Source organism: Henckelia pumila, chromosome 4 (assembly GCF_033568475.1).
Source record: "Henckelia pumila isolate YLH828 chromosome 4, ASM3356847v2, whole genome shotgun sequence".
Taxonomy (NCBI): domain Eukaryota; kingdom Viridiplantae; phylum Streptophyta; class Magnoliopsida; order Lamiales; family Gesneriaceae; genus Henckelia; species Henckelia pumila.
Window position 1 is genome coordinate 108,074,687 of NC_133123.1, and position 18,940 is coordinate 108,093,626.

At 37.5% G+C, this 18,940-nt stretch overlaps 2 protein-coding genes across 2 annotated transcripts; one reads left to right on the forward strand and one right to left on the reverse strand.

Annotated features, from left to right (window-relative positions):
* Positions 1–347: 347 nt before the first annotated feature.
* LOC140861520 (uncharacterized) lies at positions 348–1,055 on the forward strand. Its single transcript, XM_073264541.1, has 2 exons — positions 348–414; positions 571–1,055. Exons 1-2 carry the CDS (start codon positions 348–350, stop codon positions 1,053–1,055), a joined length of 552 nt encoding a protein of 183 aa, XP_073120642.1.
* Positions 1,056–13,671: 12,616 nt separating this feature from the next.
* LOC140861521 (uncharacterized) lies at positions 13,672–18,351 on the reverse strand. The gene is made up of 13 exons (XM_073264542.1): positions 17,755–18,351; positions 17,539–17,701; positions 17,391–17,487; positions 16,678–17,074; positions 16,398–16,593; positions 16,150–16,259; positions 15,892–16,022; positions 15,717–15,775; positions 15,374–15,590; positions 15,129–15,194; positions 14,149–14,424; positions 13,878–14,044; positions 13,672–13,814 (listed from the first exon to the last, which is right to left on the reverse strand). The coding sequence occupies exons 1-13, from the start codon at positions 18,349–18,351 to the stop codon at positions 13,672–13,674; spliced, it is 2,619 nt and encodes an 872-aa protein (XP_073120643.1).
* Positions 18,352–18,940: the final 589 nt, after the last annotated feature.

Consider the following 18,940-nt stretch of genomic DNA (forward strand, 5'->3'; position numbering starts at 1 on the left):
AGCAGTTGTTTGAAGTTGAAGCGGCTAATGTTGCAGGAAATCAAGGACGACAGCCGTAAAACTCCTACAACAATTATAATCAGAGCTGGCAGCCCAAGAAATAGGAGAAGAAGCCGAGTTTTGAGGAAATCATGATGAAGTATGTGGCTGGTACTGAAGCTCGGCTACAAAATCAAGAAGCTATGCTACAGAAGTTGGAGACTCAGATGGCTCAGATAGCAACCCAACTCTCTACTCGTCCTACTGGAGTGTTGCCTAGCAACACTGAACCAAATCCCAGAGGCGTGAATGCTATCATGGTCGTGACTCGAGCACAGTCTAAGGAGCAGTAGAGGGACGAGGAAAAGATGAAGGAGGGGTCGAAACAGTCAGAAACCAAAGAGGATATGCATGCTGAAAATTCCTCCAAGGCAGGTAAGAAATGTAAGATTTCAAAATTTGAAGTTAATGATAATGTTGATATTTCTACCTTACCTTTCCCCCTTAGAGCTAAGCAACTGTTATTTGATTCTCAATTTAAAAAGTTTCTTGAAATTTTCAAGAAACTACATATTAACATACCTTTTGCAGATGATTTAGCTCAGATGCCTACATATGCAAGATTTCTGAAGGACTTTCTGAAAAATAAGAAGAAATTGAATGATCTGACGCAGGTTACAATGAATGAGGAATGCTCGGCGGTGCTGAAAGATAAATTTCCACGAAAATCTCAGGATCCAGGGAGTTTTTCTATACCCTGTCAAATTGGAAGTCTATCTTTTGAAAATGTTTTGTGTGATCTATGTTGGGGCATAAATTTAATGTCTTATTCTATTGCTCAAAAATTAGGTGTAGAAAATATTGAACCTACTGCTATCTCTATAAAATTTGCTGATGGATCTATTAAATACCCGAGAGGAGTAGTAGAGAATGTCCTAGTCAAGATAGACAAGTTGATTTTTCCTGTAGATTTTTTTATCCTTGACATGGATAAGGATTGTGAGGTTCCACTGATTCTAGGGCGTCCTTTTCTTGCCGCTAGTAGAGCCTTAGTTGAGTTGAGAAGGGAGAGTTAGTGTTAAGACTGAATAGTGAGCAAGTGGTGTTTAATATGCCTAAGTCGGCTACTGAGAGCCCAACTTTAAAATCTTGCTCTGTTGTTTATGTGATTGATGAGACTCATGATTATGATGATGAATGTTTGCAGGTGCAGCTCTCGGCAGTAATTAGTCACTTGCACAATTTATTTAATGGTGTAACTTGCAAGTGCAGGACTGATTCGAGTTTTTCAAATACGGTGGATAAACCACCTTAAATTTCGCCACTCAAGAGAGGAGTATAGTCGGGCTATAGACTATAAATTTAGCGCTGACTGGGAGGCAACCCAGTGTTTTTGCTTTTGTTTTTTTTATTTTTTAGTTTCGATTTTTATGTTTTTGTTTTGTTTTTATTTGATTTTTGTTTCTTTCCCATTCCAGTTTGTCGTGACTGCCGACATATCTAGACTGCCGTCCCGGCTGATACTGTCAAGAAGGAAGAGGATGAATCGAAAACCAGGGGAGTGTTATTTTTGTTCTCATTTTGTTTTTGTTCGTTTCGCATTCTGTTCATTGTCTGAAGTATTGAGGGCAATGCTTTGGATAAGTATGGGGGGTAGAATAGTTTATTTGCATTGTTTGTTGTGTTTGTGTTGCATCTGTCATGTTTAGTTTTTGTTTGCATATAGTTCTTAATCATGCATCTCATTTTGTTTTGTCTTGCATGAGTATGATGAGTTATAATAGCCAATGATGATGAAGTTTATTTGAAAAAATTGGATTTTTGAAAAAATTTGCTCTTGACTTGACATGAGAAACTGTAGGTTGAACCGTGAATATTTATAAGCACTTGTGTTAGACCAGTGGACTGTAACGAAAGATTTGATGAAGTTTCTGTCTGTTTGACCATTGCACACCAATAGGTGGTTTGTGGATCTTGATTGTGTTTTATGAATTTTGATGAGGCTCTAGTTTACACTTATGATATTGGGCGCACATAGAAAAGAAAAAAAAAAGTCAACTCCATCCGGGCCTTGAAATGATTGTAATCCAAAACGATTTAATTCATGGCTAAGTATGAGGATTGAATGGGGTTGATGCTCCAACCGGGCTATAGACGATGGGATTAGAAAAGAAATAAATTTTTGTATCCTAGCCAGTTATAGCTAAGTCAACGGGTAATTATTGGGGCTAAAGCAATACCGGGTGCAAAATCCGTAGGTGTGTAATTCATTATCTCAAGGGAGGTGGGTTTAGTCTAGACGTCGTTGGAAGGAATGGGCACTTGAAGAGTGAAACTTGCACTGATTTGTCATAGGTCGCTAAGCAGTTTTGAGACGAATTCTGTCTAAGTTGTATGAAACTGGAATGACAGTTCACAGACACACGTTCACGTTAAACCGAAGGTGTATTATGAAAAGTTGAGAGCGTGTGTGATTTTGTTTTGTGATTGAACTTCTCGGAGGCTGTGCACATTCATGATTCGTCCTCACTTATGTTTTTGTTTGCATGTTGTTTTAGCATGTCTTGCTCGAGGGCGAGCAAGATTTAAGTATGGGGGTGTTGATAAGTGCATTTTATATGCATTATTTCGTGATATTTTTATGTCTATTTTTTGTGCATTCATATTGTTTTTATTTGTTTTAGTGCATGTGTGTGTATTTCACTCTTTGGGTAAATTTTGTAGGAAAATAGATTTATGAAGAATAAATTACGGAGCAGCCTTGGTCAAAAATTAAATTTTAATTTTAGAATGTTCCAAATCCGATCTCCCTTGTACAAAATAAATTTCAAGATGTTCTAAAGCTGCTGTCAAAATTTCAGCTAGAACCGACGGTTAGAACTCAAGATATGAATTTTTCAAAAACGTCGCACGGAGCAAGTTGAAACATGCACTGTTGGTGAATGTTGTAGCGCAATTGCACTTGAGTTTGGCGCTAGGAAGAATGCAAACGCGCTTGTAGTTAGCGCTAAGAAGCAAGATGGAGCAAAGAACAAAGCAGCGCTGTTGGTGTTTGGAAGTAGTGCAATCGCGCTTGCAAGATGGGAAAGGCGCAAGAACACAGCGCTATCGCGCAAGAAGCTAAGGAACCGTGCATGGTGTTGCGCAAACGAGATGCGCTATCGCACAAGAGTTCATGCTTCAGCAACTACGACACACGCACGAGTGAGATCCACTTCGCGCGCGAGCGCGGTATAAAATCCCAGCAAATTTGATGAAGACGCGCGCGAGCGCAATGGATTCAGGCGTGCGCGCGAGAGGAATTCTGGGCACTGTTTTGTAAAGCTACGCGTGTGCGAGATCTCTTCCATGCGCGCGAGCATGTCGCGGAGTCAGAAAAATCGAGAATTCCTTGTTGCGTAAGGAAATTAATTATTATGGGATCCGAACACTATAAATAGGATTTTGTATGATATTTTGAGGGTTCTGAAGTTTATTCCAGTTCCAGACGCATAGACGACGGCTAGGCTACAGGCTTGGGAGAATTCTTATTATTTTCTTTTATTTTTCTTTTGCAAATTCATGATTAAAACTTTGTTTAAATTATGAATTTGATTAGTGAGTAGTTTTTCTTTTCGATCAAGGTCACGTGATTGGGCCAGACAATTTATGTAGAAAACTTGATTTGTTTATTTGAGATTTTCAGACTTGATTTGATTTTATTGTTTATCGAATTTATATTTGTCTTGCAAATTTCTTGGCCAGTTATTTGTTTACTTGTTATTTGATTCCAAGTCAACAGATGAGGTTTCGAATTCGATCACTTTGATAGTCAACATAGTGTAAAATTGACTAGAAATAGAATTCGGTTTCATTATGCGGTTTGGGTGTAAACTAAATTTTCACAGTTATTAATGCAATCAAATTTGATTAGAATTACGAAAGATTAATCCGTCAAATTTGAATAGGTTTGATTGTTCTAGAAATAGTCCTTTGAACAAATTAGGAAAATTCCCGTGAATTAAGATTAAGTCTGATGTCTTAGATTGACTGCTTGTTACATGAATTTTCTGGTACCTACGTGAGTCCTTGATCGAACTTTTCCCATATTTGAATTAATCCAATTTTCTTGTTGCGTTTTAATTAATTTAATTTTAATTGCAATTTAATTATTAGTTTAAAATCTGAATTTCATCTTTTATTTATTGGTCTAGATTAAGTAGAAATAAATATATTTTGGTAATCATATTTATACAGTCCCTGTGGGTTCGAAATTTGGACCTTTGTCCACTATATTATAACTTGACCTGGTACGCTTGTCAGTTGATTTTTAATCACACCGATTTAGCCAGTCAAGTTTTTGGCACCACAAATAAATTGTTAAGAATAAATAATAGTAGAGAAAATAATAGTCAAAACATAAAACTCAAATCAAGATCCGTCAATCTCTAGAAACAACTAATAAGTTTATAATGAAATAATTAAACACATAGACATATTCAAAAATCTCATAATAAATCAAGGCAGATAATAAACATCACAGAGTAGAGTTGATTCTTCGTCCCCAGATGAATGTCCTCTGTCTTGTGATTCGATTATCCCTTGTCGTTCGCTCCCACGTCTCAAATTCGTGTCCTAAGCCTCCTTGAATTCGTAGTTGTGTGTGGTTGTGTTGATTGGGTGCCGCTTCTTCTTCTCTTGATTCTCTCAAATTTGTGCAGCTCTTGTGTGGCCTCTGTTGTGTCCTTGAAGTCCTTTTTATATGTCCTTGAAGCCCGCCAAATAAAGCCCGACAAATCATGTATTTTAAAAACTCAAAAATCTACACACTTTTCACATAGAGAAGCACAGGGGCTCTAGGAAAGAGGCACGGGGGCGCTGCTCTTTCGTATTATTTTTTTCTTTCGAATAGACTAAGCGCCTAGGAGCTACTGCAACCTTTCTTTTGCGCAGAATTCTTTAAAAATTCATAACCGGAGTTCTAGAAATCGAATCAAACTGAAAGTTTAGCAGCAGCTTGAAAACATCCAAAACTTCAATTTGAACGGTGGAGATTGGATTTGGATGTCTCTAGCAGCTCCGGTAATTTTGTAAACTTACAGCTCCTCATTCATTCTTCCGCCTCTTCTCTGTATTTTTCCTCCAATCCTTGGATCTCACAAAAACAACAACAAATACGAATAAAATCCACTCGATACATCACAAAAGCCAAGTCAAATAATATGTAAATTAATTGCATAAATTTCACTTATCAATATTTCATGCTTAAGTCTCTGGTTAGTAAGTGATCCGGGTCGGGTCACCACATTTATGGTATCAGAGAATTCATTAGTATCTTTGGGACATAGTGGAGATTGTTGGGATTAAAAATTTTGGTTTCTTGTATATGACTGATTTCGATAAGGATAACAGTAATGACAGAGACGAACGTTGGAGTGAGAAAATCCTGAGATATCCCCGTAGTCACTGTCATCGTCATCAAGATGATTATCGAAAGATTGACTTATGCAAGTTCATGCAGTTTGTACCTATGCCGATGATCCAGTATGAGACTCCAGGCGTAGTATAGGATTGGGATGAATGTGTGGGATGTTGATGTTCATCTGGCCAAAACCAGAAAAAGAACCTATGAAGATTCTCCACAAGTAGTTGGAGAGATTTTCATGAAGATCCTACTTCATCTACCGGATAATCATACCCCCACAATATTGGAAGGATCCGCTAGGTTAGTAATATCTTATAGATCCTGGGAGGAAGAAGTTTCTTCTAGGAAATGATAATAATGTAAGCATCGTAGAGGTGGTCAGTAAATCTCAAGTGAATGGTCAGATGTATGCACTCCAGAGAGATCCGATACATATTAGAATGGATGACGATACCCAAGTGAGTTCGACGGTTGAGTTGTTTGGGGTATCATAGACGGAATGTAAGATTTCTGCATGTATGAAGTAGTGTAAATATTTGAATCATTTGTATTATTGTTTCCAGGGCACTTGTTGTAACAGTTAATAATATCATTGCACATCTTTCAGTGTGAACTGATTAGGTATATCCAGTTTTATTTGACTTGTTTCTGACCTTGAGAGGTAATAAGAATTGTACCGAACCAAGATTGGTATTTAGAATGTTTTTAGTCTTGGGATTACCCTATTTTAATTCCAGTGTATGTTTTATTTGATCGAGTGTTCAACTACGATGACTCTTTTTGTATTCATGTAATTAGTTTGAGGTTAAACATGTGTTACATTGATTGTACTAGGCAGTTTCCTAAGAACAGTTGAGCTAGTACGAAATCTTGTTGGTAAATTCTAGGGATGACTAGTTGCATCAGGGGCACGGTCGTGGATTATACCAAGTTTGGTGGACTGTGATGATTTGTGATTCGACATTGAGGATGCGCAACCCTATGTTAGTATTTACTCTGGAAGCCCTTTGTGTTTCAGAGATGACTTACGGGTAAGGCTACCTCAGTCTTGTAGTTTTACACAGTCACGGAAGGGTATAGCTAGCGGGAGCTTTTTAGTTATAGATGAATTCTCTTATTTAAGATATAGTTTGGTACTGGGTTTAGTTCCAAGGTAATCTAGTGTTTTTATGTTCTGGCTCTGTCAGAGATACAAATTGAGATTTATGTTGTCAGAATGGTCTAGGAAAGGGGTATTCATTGACAAGAAAAAGTTTTGAACCTAGTATGTTATACAGTCTGTATTAGGACAGGACTAGATGAATTCTGTTGAATAGATATAGCCTGATGCTGGATTAGTACCGGAGATTACTTGTAGATATTGTCTGACATCGTCAGAGATAAGTAAGGTGAAATCTTCAGTATGAGATTTCCTTGATTCCAGTATTCTTGGATTAGATGACTTCTTGTAGATCATGATGTTAAGAAATGATCAATGGGGAAACTCTAAGTTCAGAGTATGTTGATCAGTGGTAGTAGATTCTAGTAGGAATTAGGAACTAGTAGTGGTTGCCTAACTCGATAGATATTTTTTATGCTAATCATAAGTCACGGTGAATTGTTATCAGCAGATGAAACAAATTATCGGGTGTATGACTTGCAATTATGACTTAAGGGAATGAGAAACCTGATGAAATCATAATTGTCCAGCAAGCCTGTTGTGATTAGGGAATTTAGCAAGGTAAGAGTACCTTGGGAAAATATCAGCACCATATAGAATGTTGACATTTAGAATTCCTCGGCTGTCTGGGAATTGTTTGGTAGTGTTTGTGACAAGATTTCATAATTTAAACCTCTTATCTGAAGGGAGAAGTTTGTCTTTACAAGACACCAGTGGTAATTGTCTAATAAGAATGGATTCAAAGTATCTCTGTAGTTAATACAGATGTTGGAGCCTAGTGAAAATATGTATATTAACTTCTTATCAGGTTATCTAAGTATTATCAGCATGTTTAGAGCATGATTGGGAGTGCACAGTACTCTTTGACAGTGGTTGATATCGATTATATCCTCAGGTTTGACCTTTTGTTTGCCTACCAAAGATTGGTCTAGTTTCACTTAGAAGATGGTGATTTCTAGTTTTCTTCGGTGAGGAATTTCTAGCAGCAGTTGATAGATCTGTTGGACAAAGAATTTTACCGGTCGAGTGTGTCTTAGATACATTCTTGAGCATCATGAGTTCAGATTTTCAATTGGAGACTGACAGTTAGTCTGAGTAGGCTATACGCACTCTGGAGATTATTGATTAACAAGTGTAATTGTTCAATGAGATCTAGCAAGATCGTAGCAGTGGTTGAACTAGTGGAGTTCAATGTTAGTTTTCTGAGGCCTATAGTTTTTCTGAGTTTGGCAAGATTGTTGTCGCCAATTTCGTGTGTATGCATGTTAGATCATTGGCATGATTAAGATTTTTTTATACCAAACACTATACTAAGATATGAGTTTCCAGTATTTGAGACATCATGTCATTCTAATGTAGAGCTTGAGTTTCTGATATACTCGTTATCAAATAGATTTTGGAACAACTAAGTTGTGGTGGCACTGAGGCAATTGTTTAGGCCTAGTGTTCGTGGGAATATGTACCCTCCGGCATAGACAGATTCCACAGGCAGTGTCTACTTTTGCAAAAAGAGAGAATTTTTGTACCTACCTCTCGGTGTGGTAGTTAGCTCTACCCAGATGTTGTAATTTTCAAAGTTTAATTTCAGAAACAAGAAAACGGTTCTTGTTGTATGCTAAGATAGTTCTGTTTACTCAGAAATTGGTGCTATTAATTGCTAATTAGTGGGAAGAGCTAGTTGATCTTTCAGTATAGGGACTATTAGCAAATCCAAAAGACGATACATTGGAAATTGTATCATAGTCTTTCGCGAGTAACCACAGATGTGGCTAGATGTCAATGATTTAAAGGATGGTATAGAAATCTTCATGTTCCTAGTTGGATTAATAATCAATGACAGTAGAGTGAGACTCGTTTACTTGTATCCAAAAATGTTTTAGTGCAACAGGAGTTGCAGATAGTCAACCCTTCTTGTTAGAAAATTATCTGAGTGTTATTGGGGTTTCCAGTTTGATTAACATGCTCGTTGTACTTTCAGGATTTGTTAAGTGTGGAATGATATCCAAAACTGCTAAGTGTAAAGGATATTTCTTTAGCAAAAGTAGAAACGAACTTTCCTATGTATCAGACAATGATTACGGTTTTTTAATACAGTTAGTTATTCAGATTGTTACTGTTACTGGTTTTAGTCTGAAATTCGGGCCTGTTAAGGATTTTTCAGTGTTAGTCTGATGTCAGGTAAGAGTGATATGTGTATATATTTGATTAAATTTTCAGGTGAAACCTAGAAATTATTTCGAGGATAAAATCTCTTAAGGTGGTGAGAATGTAGTAACCCGAATTCTGATTTACGTAATTAAGTTGGTTATTCATGTTTAAAATAGTAAAACATGATTAAAGGATCTTAATATGATCAAACAAACCCATAAATTGACTCTGGAATGTCCATAAATGGTCCATAGAGCAATGTTGATGTAAGTGGTTCGGAAGGTCCGAACTTGGACAAATGGAGATCGGAAGGTCCGAAGAGTTCGGACCAAGCGATGTAGTTTGGAAGCTGAGGGTTTAGATCGGAACCACCGAATGGAAGATCGGAACTTTCGAAGGTTAGGCCATGCGCACTAAGTGACGTGTCACCAGCGTTTGCATATTCAATCGCATGCATAAGATCGGGGCTTCTAAAGAGGAGATCGTAGTTTTTGATCAGGGCAGTTCGGAACATGGAATGCATGCAGAGATCGGAGCTTCCGATCATCGCCTATAAATAGGCCATCCAAGGGCCTCATTTCTTGCTTACATTCACACTTCTACCTCTCCAATTCAGTATAGTTTGTGTGTTTTGGTTAGTCCCATCGAGGGCCAGGAAGTAGTGAGGCACTTTCTAAGGAGCTGCGGAGCGGTACTTAGGAGTTGGGTCCTTTGACACCAAAGGGATAACGATGGACACGTGCATAGTCCGAGATCCCTATTAGTAATTGGAAGTATCTATTATCTTAGTTAAGGCTTGTATATCAGTATTAGTGATGTGTTAGTATCTTAACTTGTAGTGATGGAATGTAGATGCATGTACATCTACGACTATTGTTGAGGTACGTAAGTACCGACTAAGATAGTCAAAGAGTATGCATGCTTATGTGTTTCATATTATTTGTCATGATTCGTGTTTACTGCTTTGATATATTATGATGCATGTGCGTAGATCATGTTGAGTCTGTATCTTCTTCGAGATAGCTTTTCCAGTAGGGTCGCCAAGCCTTTGTTTTTGGACAGTTAGGCACGGAGTGTAGTAGCCCATATCCAAATTAAGTTAATCAAGTGCATAATTATGATTAATTGGCTAAAACATGATTAAGGAATTCCAAATGAGTCTAAGGATTTGAAAAATAAATTCAGAACACTCTAAAATGGCCCAAAGGGGTCCAAGCTATCGGAAGGATCGGTTGATCCGAACCCCAGGATCGGACCATCCGAAGTACATGGAGTTTGGAAGAATGGTTTGAGTTTTGAGGCTCCATGGAGATCGGACGATCCGATCGTGTCAGGATAAGTGGATATGGATTTGATTTGACCACCCATAGAGATCGGACGATCCGAACATAATACCTAAGTAGTGATGTCACAGCGAAGACACGTGTTCGGAGGGGGTTGAAGGGGAGATCGAACGATCCGATATCAGGGATCGGAGAATCCGATCTGCGCCTATATATAGGGGTCGAGAGCTGCCCATTTCACTCGCATAATTTCCTCACCTCTCTCATTCGAGCTCGGTTTTAGGGCTTTCTATGCGTCCTATTAGAGGGCCACGAGTGGCGGAGCACTGCGGGGATAGTAGCAGAAAAAACGCATAAGTTTTGAGGCAGTCGCCATCAGTGAGCTGACGACGGACGCAAGTTTAACTTTGTATCCCTAGTAAATTTAGGGAGTATGTAATAGCTTATTTAAGGCTTTTAGAGTATTATAAGTGATATGGTGATTATTGCTTATAGGCTTGGAGTTTGAGTACCTGGACTGCTAGGTTTCTAGGGTGATTGAGTTCTCTGGATAGAGGTACGGACGTATTATCCGAGATATCAGGTTGAATATACATGTATTATGTTTGCATTTTTTCTGTGGCATTGTATATGCATTGATATTATGATGCATGCATGAGCATAGTGAGCTTTATGCTTTGATTTTCATAGCCGTAGTAGGGGTCGCTCAGACCCGTTTATTCAATGGATGGATTACATGGATTTGGATCCGGATATATCCACAATTTTATGGTATGGGAGCCACTTCCTGATGCGACGGCCCAGCGTGCTACATACCATGGCGCCTTGACTGAACATTCTTCCGGATAGGTTTTCCAGTACCCGTCATATTTCATGTGCATGCATGGTATATGTATATTCGTACTTCTGTACTGAGCATTTTATGCTCACGTCCATAATGTTTTGTGTTGGACACCCTATTCTATGGGGGCAGAGCTTAGGTTGGACGGACCCGGTGGTAGCAGTCATTGAGTTGCAGTGGTTCCGTGGTTTTTACTGTTTTTGTATCAGGTTGTTAGTTATGGATTTTAGTGATTTTTCTTCGATGGGGTAGTATAACATTATTCGATTTTAGTCCGGTTGTTCTGCCGGTGATTTTGTATTTCTATTTTAAGTTTTTGCTTAATTTAATTTTTGTGTTTTAAGATTTAATTGCATACTTAATGGTAGCGCTTAGTCGTATCACGCCCAAATTAACCCGACTCAACTCAAACAATTAAATGTATAGTAGCGAGAGTAGGGATCGTTCCCACGAGGAAAGTGAAATTATATGTGTTCTTAAAAACACTGAAAATAAACAAAAAGAGTTTTTTGAATTTGAAATTTACTACTAAAAATAAAAAACGAATAAGGAAATAAATTTTATTAACTATCATGCAAGATTGAAATTATAGCGAAACAATCAATTAAAACAAGTTTTGATATCGGTCGACTATGTCCTTGAAGTTATTCACTCGGTTATCGATTCTCTAAAAATCATTAATTCATATTTGAATATTCATCATTGAAAATTAAATTTCTATCTCACCTTAATCTTAGTTAATTAGACACGAGAGTTCTAAATTAACCCTTACCAATAAATTTACCAAGATACAAGCGATTAAGATTTAAATCTAAGGTACATTCAAACTAGTGAAATTGATAAATCTAGACAACACAAACACAAGCGGTTGTATTTAATCTAGTTAATCATTGTTCCTACGAATTAACAAATTCACAAGAGAAAATCATTAATCATAGTTGTTTCAAAAATTAGATGGATCAAACAATTACAGATTAGATATCTAATTTAGCTTTAGATTGTATGAAAAAATTATTAGGTGATCAAGCCAATAATCAAACATACAAGCATATGATAAATTCCAAACAACTTTTGATACTCAAATAAAAATTAAACGATGAAAATCAAAATCTCACGAAAAAAATAAAACTTCAAGGTTTCGTTTTCCTCTACCAAGTATTAAACTTAGCCACTAAAATTCATGAATTCTCTAGAAAAATTCAAGAAAAAAAAATAAATCTAAGAATAAAGATGAAAACCTAGCCGCCAAAGAGTATTCTCCTTCTCTTGCAGTCCAAAGATGATGAAAAAACTCTAAAAATCGTGTTATAGGAGATATATAAATTCTAGAGTCCTTCCCAAGTAAGTTTCTTTTTTAAAATATAATCCCCCAAATTTTCGTCTCGCTCAGCGGAAGAAAGTCTCGCTCGAGCGAGACATTCTCTTTTCAAGAAATAAATTTCCTCGCACAACAGCTAGCGCAGATGCGCTATTCTTAAATTTCCCTTGTTGCGCAGATGCGCTTCACAACGCGCAGCAGCGCTTCTCTCCTTCTTCACCAAAGCGCAGCTGCGCCTCTTCAACAGCGCAGAAGCGTTGTTTGCCGATTCTTTTCTTTTCTTTTCTTTTCTTGCGCTCGCTCTAGCGGCAGATATTCATGCTCGAGCGAGAAACTTTCTGTCCAACAATTTCTTTCTTCTTATTTTGTGCTCGATCGAGCGGCAGAAATTCGCGCTCGAGCGAGCAAATTTTTGTCCGAGTCATTTAATTTCTTAACTTTCGGTGCTTTTTCTTTCATCCTTTGCTCAACTTCTTTTCTTTTCCTACATCAAATCACAAAAAATGATTAGGAACTATGAAATGAATTTAATCAATGCAAATTCACCTAATCATATAAATTATCTTAAATAAATATAGGAAAATATCACCACATCAAACTCACACATACTTAAACTTTGCTCGTCCTCGAGCAACACCAAATCAAAAATAAGTTCGAGCTCATATCTCATAATGAAAAATAACTATGATTTACACATGTGTGCCTCAACAATTAACTCAATGCATGATCAAGAAAATCGTTTAAATGCTAACAACGGAACAAGTTCAATAACCAGGCATTTCAACTAGAGATATAGCCCCGAACGTGTGTGTGTGTATGGTCATTAACAAGTGTCATGTACACTCCACATATCCATTCAATGCAAAACCCCACAATAACTTAAGTTGCATACCAACACAAGTATAAGATTATTTGTAGATACAAATCAAGTTGGATCATTGATCAACTCCTTTTTTTCTGCCGGATTTGTTTTTTCACTCGGTTATCCTCAAATCCATACATTCTACTCCATATTTAGCTCTTGGAATTCGTGGGATTAGAATTTCAGTCCTCATTCCAATGCCTCCCCTCACCTTACTAACTCTTTTTTTTTATTTTTTTTCTTTTTCTAAGACTATCACAAGGCTCACACGACCTTCACTATGTCATATACACTTCATAAGTCATGACTCATGCGTGCTCAAAAATATTCAACAATCATATCAAAGTCTAATTTGCATTGGAGATCAAAGTGTTCCGGTGTTAGCAAATCATCTGTTTTGAAAAGCATGCATGTCATCAATTAGATATCATGGGCTAGCAAATTTCAATAGTCATATTCATCACTAACTATGAGCTCTAAATTTTTTTTTCAACAAAATGGTTAAATCCTCTAAATGAATGCCAAGTCCTCTCTCCCATACTTCAAATCTTACATTGTCCCCAATGTAAGTAAAAATGCAAAACAAAAATAAATACTAAGAATGAAAATAAAATACTCCCCTTGGGTTTTCTCCCAAGTAGTGCCTCTTTTTATTGTCGTCGGCCCGATTGCATGCTTCAGTTGCTCATGGTGTGTGGATCCTCGAGTTCCAGTTCATGCATCTCCTCTAATTCTTCCGCTTGGACTCCTTCATAATAATGTTTCAGTCTATGTCCATTCACTTTGAATATCTTAAAAGTTTCCAAGCTCTGAATCTCAACTGCACCATGGTGAAAAACATTAGTAATAACAAAAGGCCCAATCCATCGTGAATTCAACTTACCTGGAAATAACCGAAGTCGTGAATGATAGAGAATAACTTTCTGACCAACTTCGAATTCCCTCCTACAAATCATCTTATCATGAAATGTCTTTGTATTTTCTTTGTATATCTTTGAACTAGCATAGGCATCATTGTGTATTTCCTCTAGTTCTTGCAACTGTAGCTTCCTATGCTCCCCACTCTCATCATCTTCATATTAAAAGTCTTGATAGCCCAATAAGCTCTGTGCTCCAACTCCACTGGAAGATGACAAGGCTTCCCAAAAATTAACCTGTATGGTGACATTCCAATCGGCGCCTTATACGCAGTCATGTAGGCCCACAAAGCATCATCCAACCTCAGGCTCCAGTCTTTCCTAGTTGGATTCACTGTCTTCTCCAGAATAGACTTGATCTCTCTATTTGATACTTCATCTTGTCCATTAGATTGCGGATGATATGCAGTAGAAACCTTGTGTGTCACATGGTATTTCTTCAATAAGCTTGCCACAGTCCGGTTGCAAAAATGAGTTTCTCTATCGCTTATGATTGCCCGTGGAATCCCAAACCTGGAGAAAATATTATGTTTGACAAAATCTGCAACCACTTTTGAATCGTCAGTTCGGGTGGCTTTAGATTTCACCCACTTCAAGACATAATCCACAACAAGTAATATATAAACATATCCAAAAGAGCTACAAAATCGTCCCATGAAGTCGATGCCACACACATAAAAAATCTCACAAACAAGGATGGGGTGTTGAGGCATCTCCTTGCGTTGAGATATGTTACCCGTCTTTTGGCATTAAGCGCATGAATTACAGAAGTAATAATCGTCTTGAAATAAGGACGGCCAAAAGAATTCACAATCTAATACCTTCCACGCCGTTCTCTTATCTCCAAAGTGACTACCACAAGCATAGGAATGACAAAATGTAAGGATAGGAATTACCTCGCTTTCAGGCACACACCTTCTTATGACTTGATTGACGCAATGCTTCCATAAGTAAGGGTCATCCCAAACATAGTACTTGACGTCACTTTTGACCTTATATTTTTCCGCTCTCAAAAAATCAGAGGAAAACACATTAATAACTAAATAATTGACAATATGCGCGTACCATGGTATTGTTGAGCTTGAAAAAAAATAATTTTTCAACAGGAAATTCATCTTCCAAGCAAAACTCCTTATTAACATGGGCTAAGCGGTTTAAGTGATCATCCACTCTATTTTTTGTTCATCGCTTGTCTTTAATCTCCAAATCAAATTCACTTAGGAGCAGTATCTATCTTATTAACTTTGTTTTTGCCTCCTTCTTTGCCATCAGATAGCAAAGAGCTGCATGGTCAGAATAAAGAATGACTTTAGTTCCAAGTAAATAAGATCTAAACTTTTCTAAAGCAAAAATAACAGCCAAAAGCTCCTTCTCAGTAGTTGAATAATTTCGTTGGGAATCATTCAGAATTCTCGAGGCTTAGTATATGGCATGAGATGCTTTCCCAACTCGTTGTCCCAACACTGCTCCTATTGCATAATCACTAGCATCACAAATAATCTCAAACGGCTTACTCCATTCAGGTGGTTGGATGATGGGTGCAAAAGTCAATGAGTCCTTTAGTTTGTCAAAGGAAATTTTGCATGCATCATCAAACTCAAAGGTGACTTCTTTTTGCAACAGCTTGCACATGGGTGAAGCGATTTTTGCAAAATCCTGAATGTACCTCGTATAAAAACCTGCATGTCCCAGAAAACAACGCACTTTCCGCACACAAATGGGATAAAGTAAAGATTGAATGATATTTATTTTAGCTTTATCTACCTCAATTCCTTTGGAAGAGACAACATGATCCAAAACGATACCTTGCCAAACCATAAAGTGGCATTTTTCAGAATTTAGCACAAGGTTAGTTTCTACACACCTTTTTAGGATGAGTGTAAGGTTAGACAAACAATTCTCAAATGAATTACTATAGATAGTAAAATCATCCATGAAAACTTCTAAAATGTGCTCAATGAAATCAGAGAATATGCTAACCATACATCGCTGGAATGTGGCTGGTGCGTTGCAGAGTCCGAATGGCATACGCCGGTAAGCAAAGGTGTCAAACAGGCAAGTGAACGTCGTATTTTCTTGATCCTCCGGCGCAATCGCAATCTGAAAATAACCTGAATAGCCATCAAGAAAACAATAATAAGAATTACAAGCTCATATGTCAATCATCTGATCAATAAAACGCAAAAGAAAATGGTCCTTTTGGGTCTCAGCATTTAATTTTCTATAATCTATACAAACCCTCCACCCATTCTGAATTTGGGTGGGAGCCAACTCATCATTCTTATTCTTCACCACTGTAATTCCTATTTTCTTGGGAACAACTTGAACATGGCTAACATACTTGCTGTCTGAAATGGGATAAATCACTCCAACTTCAAGAAGCTTGAGGATTTCTTCCTACACCACATCCATCATGGGTGGATTCAGTTTTCTCTGCGGCTGACGTGTGGGGGTAGCTCCTTTTTCCAGTAAAATTCTATGCATACATGTGGATGGGCTGATTCCTTTGATATATGCAATAGTCCATCCTATAGCAGTCTTGTGCTCCTTCAAAACTTGTATGAGTTTCTCTTCTTGTTCGATCTCCAAGATGCTGGAAATGATGGCTGGCAATGTTTCTCCTTCTCCCCGGAAAACATATTTGAGATGCTTAGGCAGAGTCTTCAACTCAATTATAGGTGCCTACAAAAAAGATGTAAGACGCCTAATATTAGATATTGGTAAAGAAATATAAGACAGATTACCTGACTAAGATAGCTCAGAAACACGATTCAGATTGACAACAATTTCTTTCAATTCCTCATTGGAACACAATTCTTCGTTCTCTTCATGAATGGATGTTATAATAGCCACCTCCAACTCATCTTTTCCTGCAAGCTCAAAACACTCTTGTTCCAAGTAATCCACAATATCAACAGAGTAAACATAGTCATCACCATTAGGATATTTCATGGCATCATAGATATTAAATTTAACCACTTCACCATCAAACTCCATAGTAAGTGTGCCGCTGTGAACATCAACCTTAGTCATCGATGTTTTCATAAATGGTCTTCCTAACAAAATAGGGCTATTATGATCATCATTCTCCATATCAAGCATATAAAAATCAGCAGGGAAAACCAAGTTATTAACTTGCACCAATACATCCTCAATTACACCCCTGGGATATGCATTAGACCTATCAGCCAATTGGATAACAACTCTAGTTTTGTTCAAAGGACCAAGTTTTAAGGAGGCATAAATAGAGTATGTCAAGATATCGATTGATGCTCATAAGTCTAACATGGTCTTTTCAAGTCGAACATTCCCTATCGTACACGGAATAGAGAACATACCTAGTTCTTTGCATTTCTTAGGTATCTTTCTCTGTATTACTGCGGACACATTCTCTTCTAACTCCACCTTTTGACATCCCTTCAAATTCTTTTTTTTTTGCAAGTGCACAATTCTTTTAAAAATTTAGCATAGCGAGGTACCATTTAATAGCATCTAACAAGATACTATTTACCTCACATCGACGAAAAGTATCATATAATTCCTTGATTCCTTCATTTTTTCTAGACTCTTTCAATGCTAAGGGGAAAGGGGGTACAGGTTTATACTCTGAAAGATGAGAAAACTTACCTTTTTGCGTGTCTCCTTGATTTGGTTCCTTGTTTTCAATCTTCAACTCCTCATCGTGTTCATCCCTTGATGAGGGCTTAACCACATTTTCTTGGATCTTCAACTTATTCCCATTCCTGAGGGTGATTGCACTGGCATTTTCTTTTGAGTTTGGTACTGTTAACTATCAGAATGTTGTGCTTCCAACTTATTGATTGCGATTGCTAGATGTCCCACTTGAGTGTTCAAATTTTGGATGTTTGCTCTAGTTTCCTGTTGAAAATTCAAATTATTAGTGGCAAGGTCCTTAACAATATTTTCTAAAAACTCATCAGGGGTTGGAATTTGAGGAAGCTGCGGTTGTGGAGGATACGGTGGCCTATATGCTCGATTATTCAGATGTACGTGAGGTGCGGGCTGGTTCATCGGAGGGTTTCCATATCTAAGGTTAGGATGATCCCACCAACCTGGATTGTACGTGTTTGAATAAGGATCATACTTCCGCTGTGGTGGCCCTGAAAATTCTCCTGTTGCATTTACTTGTTCAGTAGATCCTTCTTGAAGTGTGGGACACATGTCAGTCGCATGTCCCACTGCAGTGCAAATTCCACACACCTTCACATTTTTTCCATTTCCTATAGACAATTGACGAACAAGAGACGTCAGATCAATCAGTTGTTTTTCAAGGGAAGAAACAATTACCTCATTGTTCTTTTTGGGTGCCGGATCACCTATGTTGTTGCCAAATTGCTGAGAATTGGCCGCAATGTTCTCAATTAGGTTCCTCGCATCTTGCGGTGTTTTGTCTACAAAAAAATCCTCCACTGACCGCATCTACCATGCTCCTATCATGAGGTATGGTAGCGCTAAGTCGCGTCACGCCCAAATTACCCGACTCAATCAGATAAACAAATAATGCAGTAATGTGAGTAGGGATCATTCCCACGAGAAAAGTGAAATTTAATGTGTTCTAAATAAAACAAAGGGGGGTTTTTTGAGTTTTGGGATTAACTACTGAAAATTAAGCAATTAAAGATAAATATTATCACTATCATGCAAGATTAAAAAATTAAACTAGAGAAATCAATAAGAGACAAGCATTGGTATCGGTCGACTACACCCTTGATATTTATTCATTCAATCATCGATTTTCTAAAGATAATTAATCCTATCAAATATTCATCATTGAAAATTAAATTCCTGTTTCACCTTAATCTTAGTTAATTAGACACCAGCGTTCTAGATTAACCCTTACTAATAAATTAACCCGGATTCCAGCGATCTAGATTTAAATTTAAGGAAGCATTCAAACTAGTAAAACTGATGAACCTAGACAACACATACACCAGCGGATGTATTTAATCTAGTCAAGAGTTGTTCCTACGATTTAATAAATTCAACAGCAGAAAATATCAAACGTAGT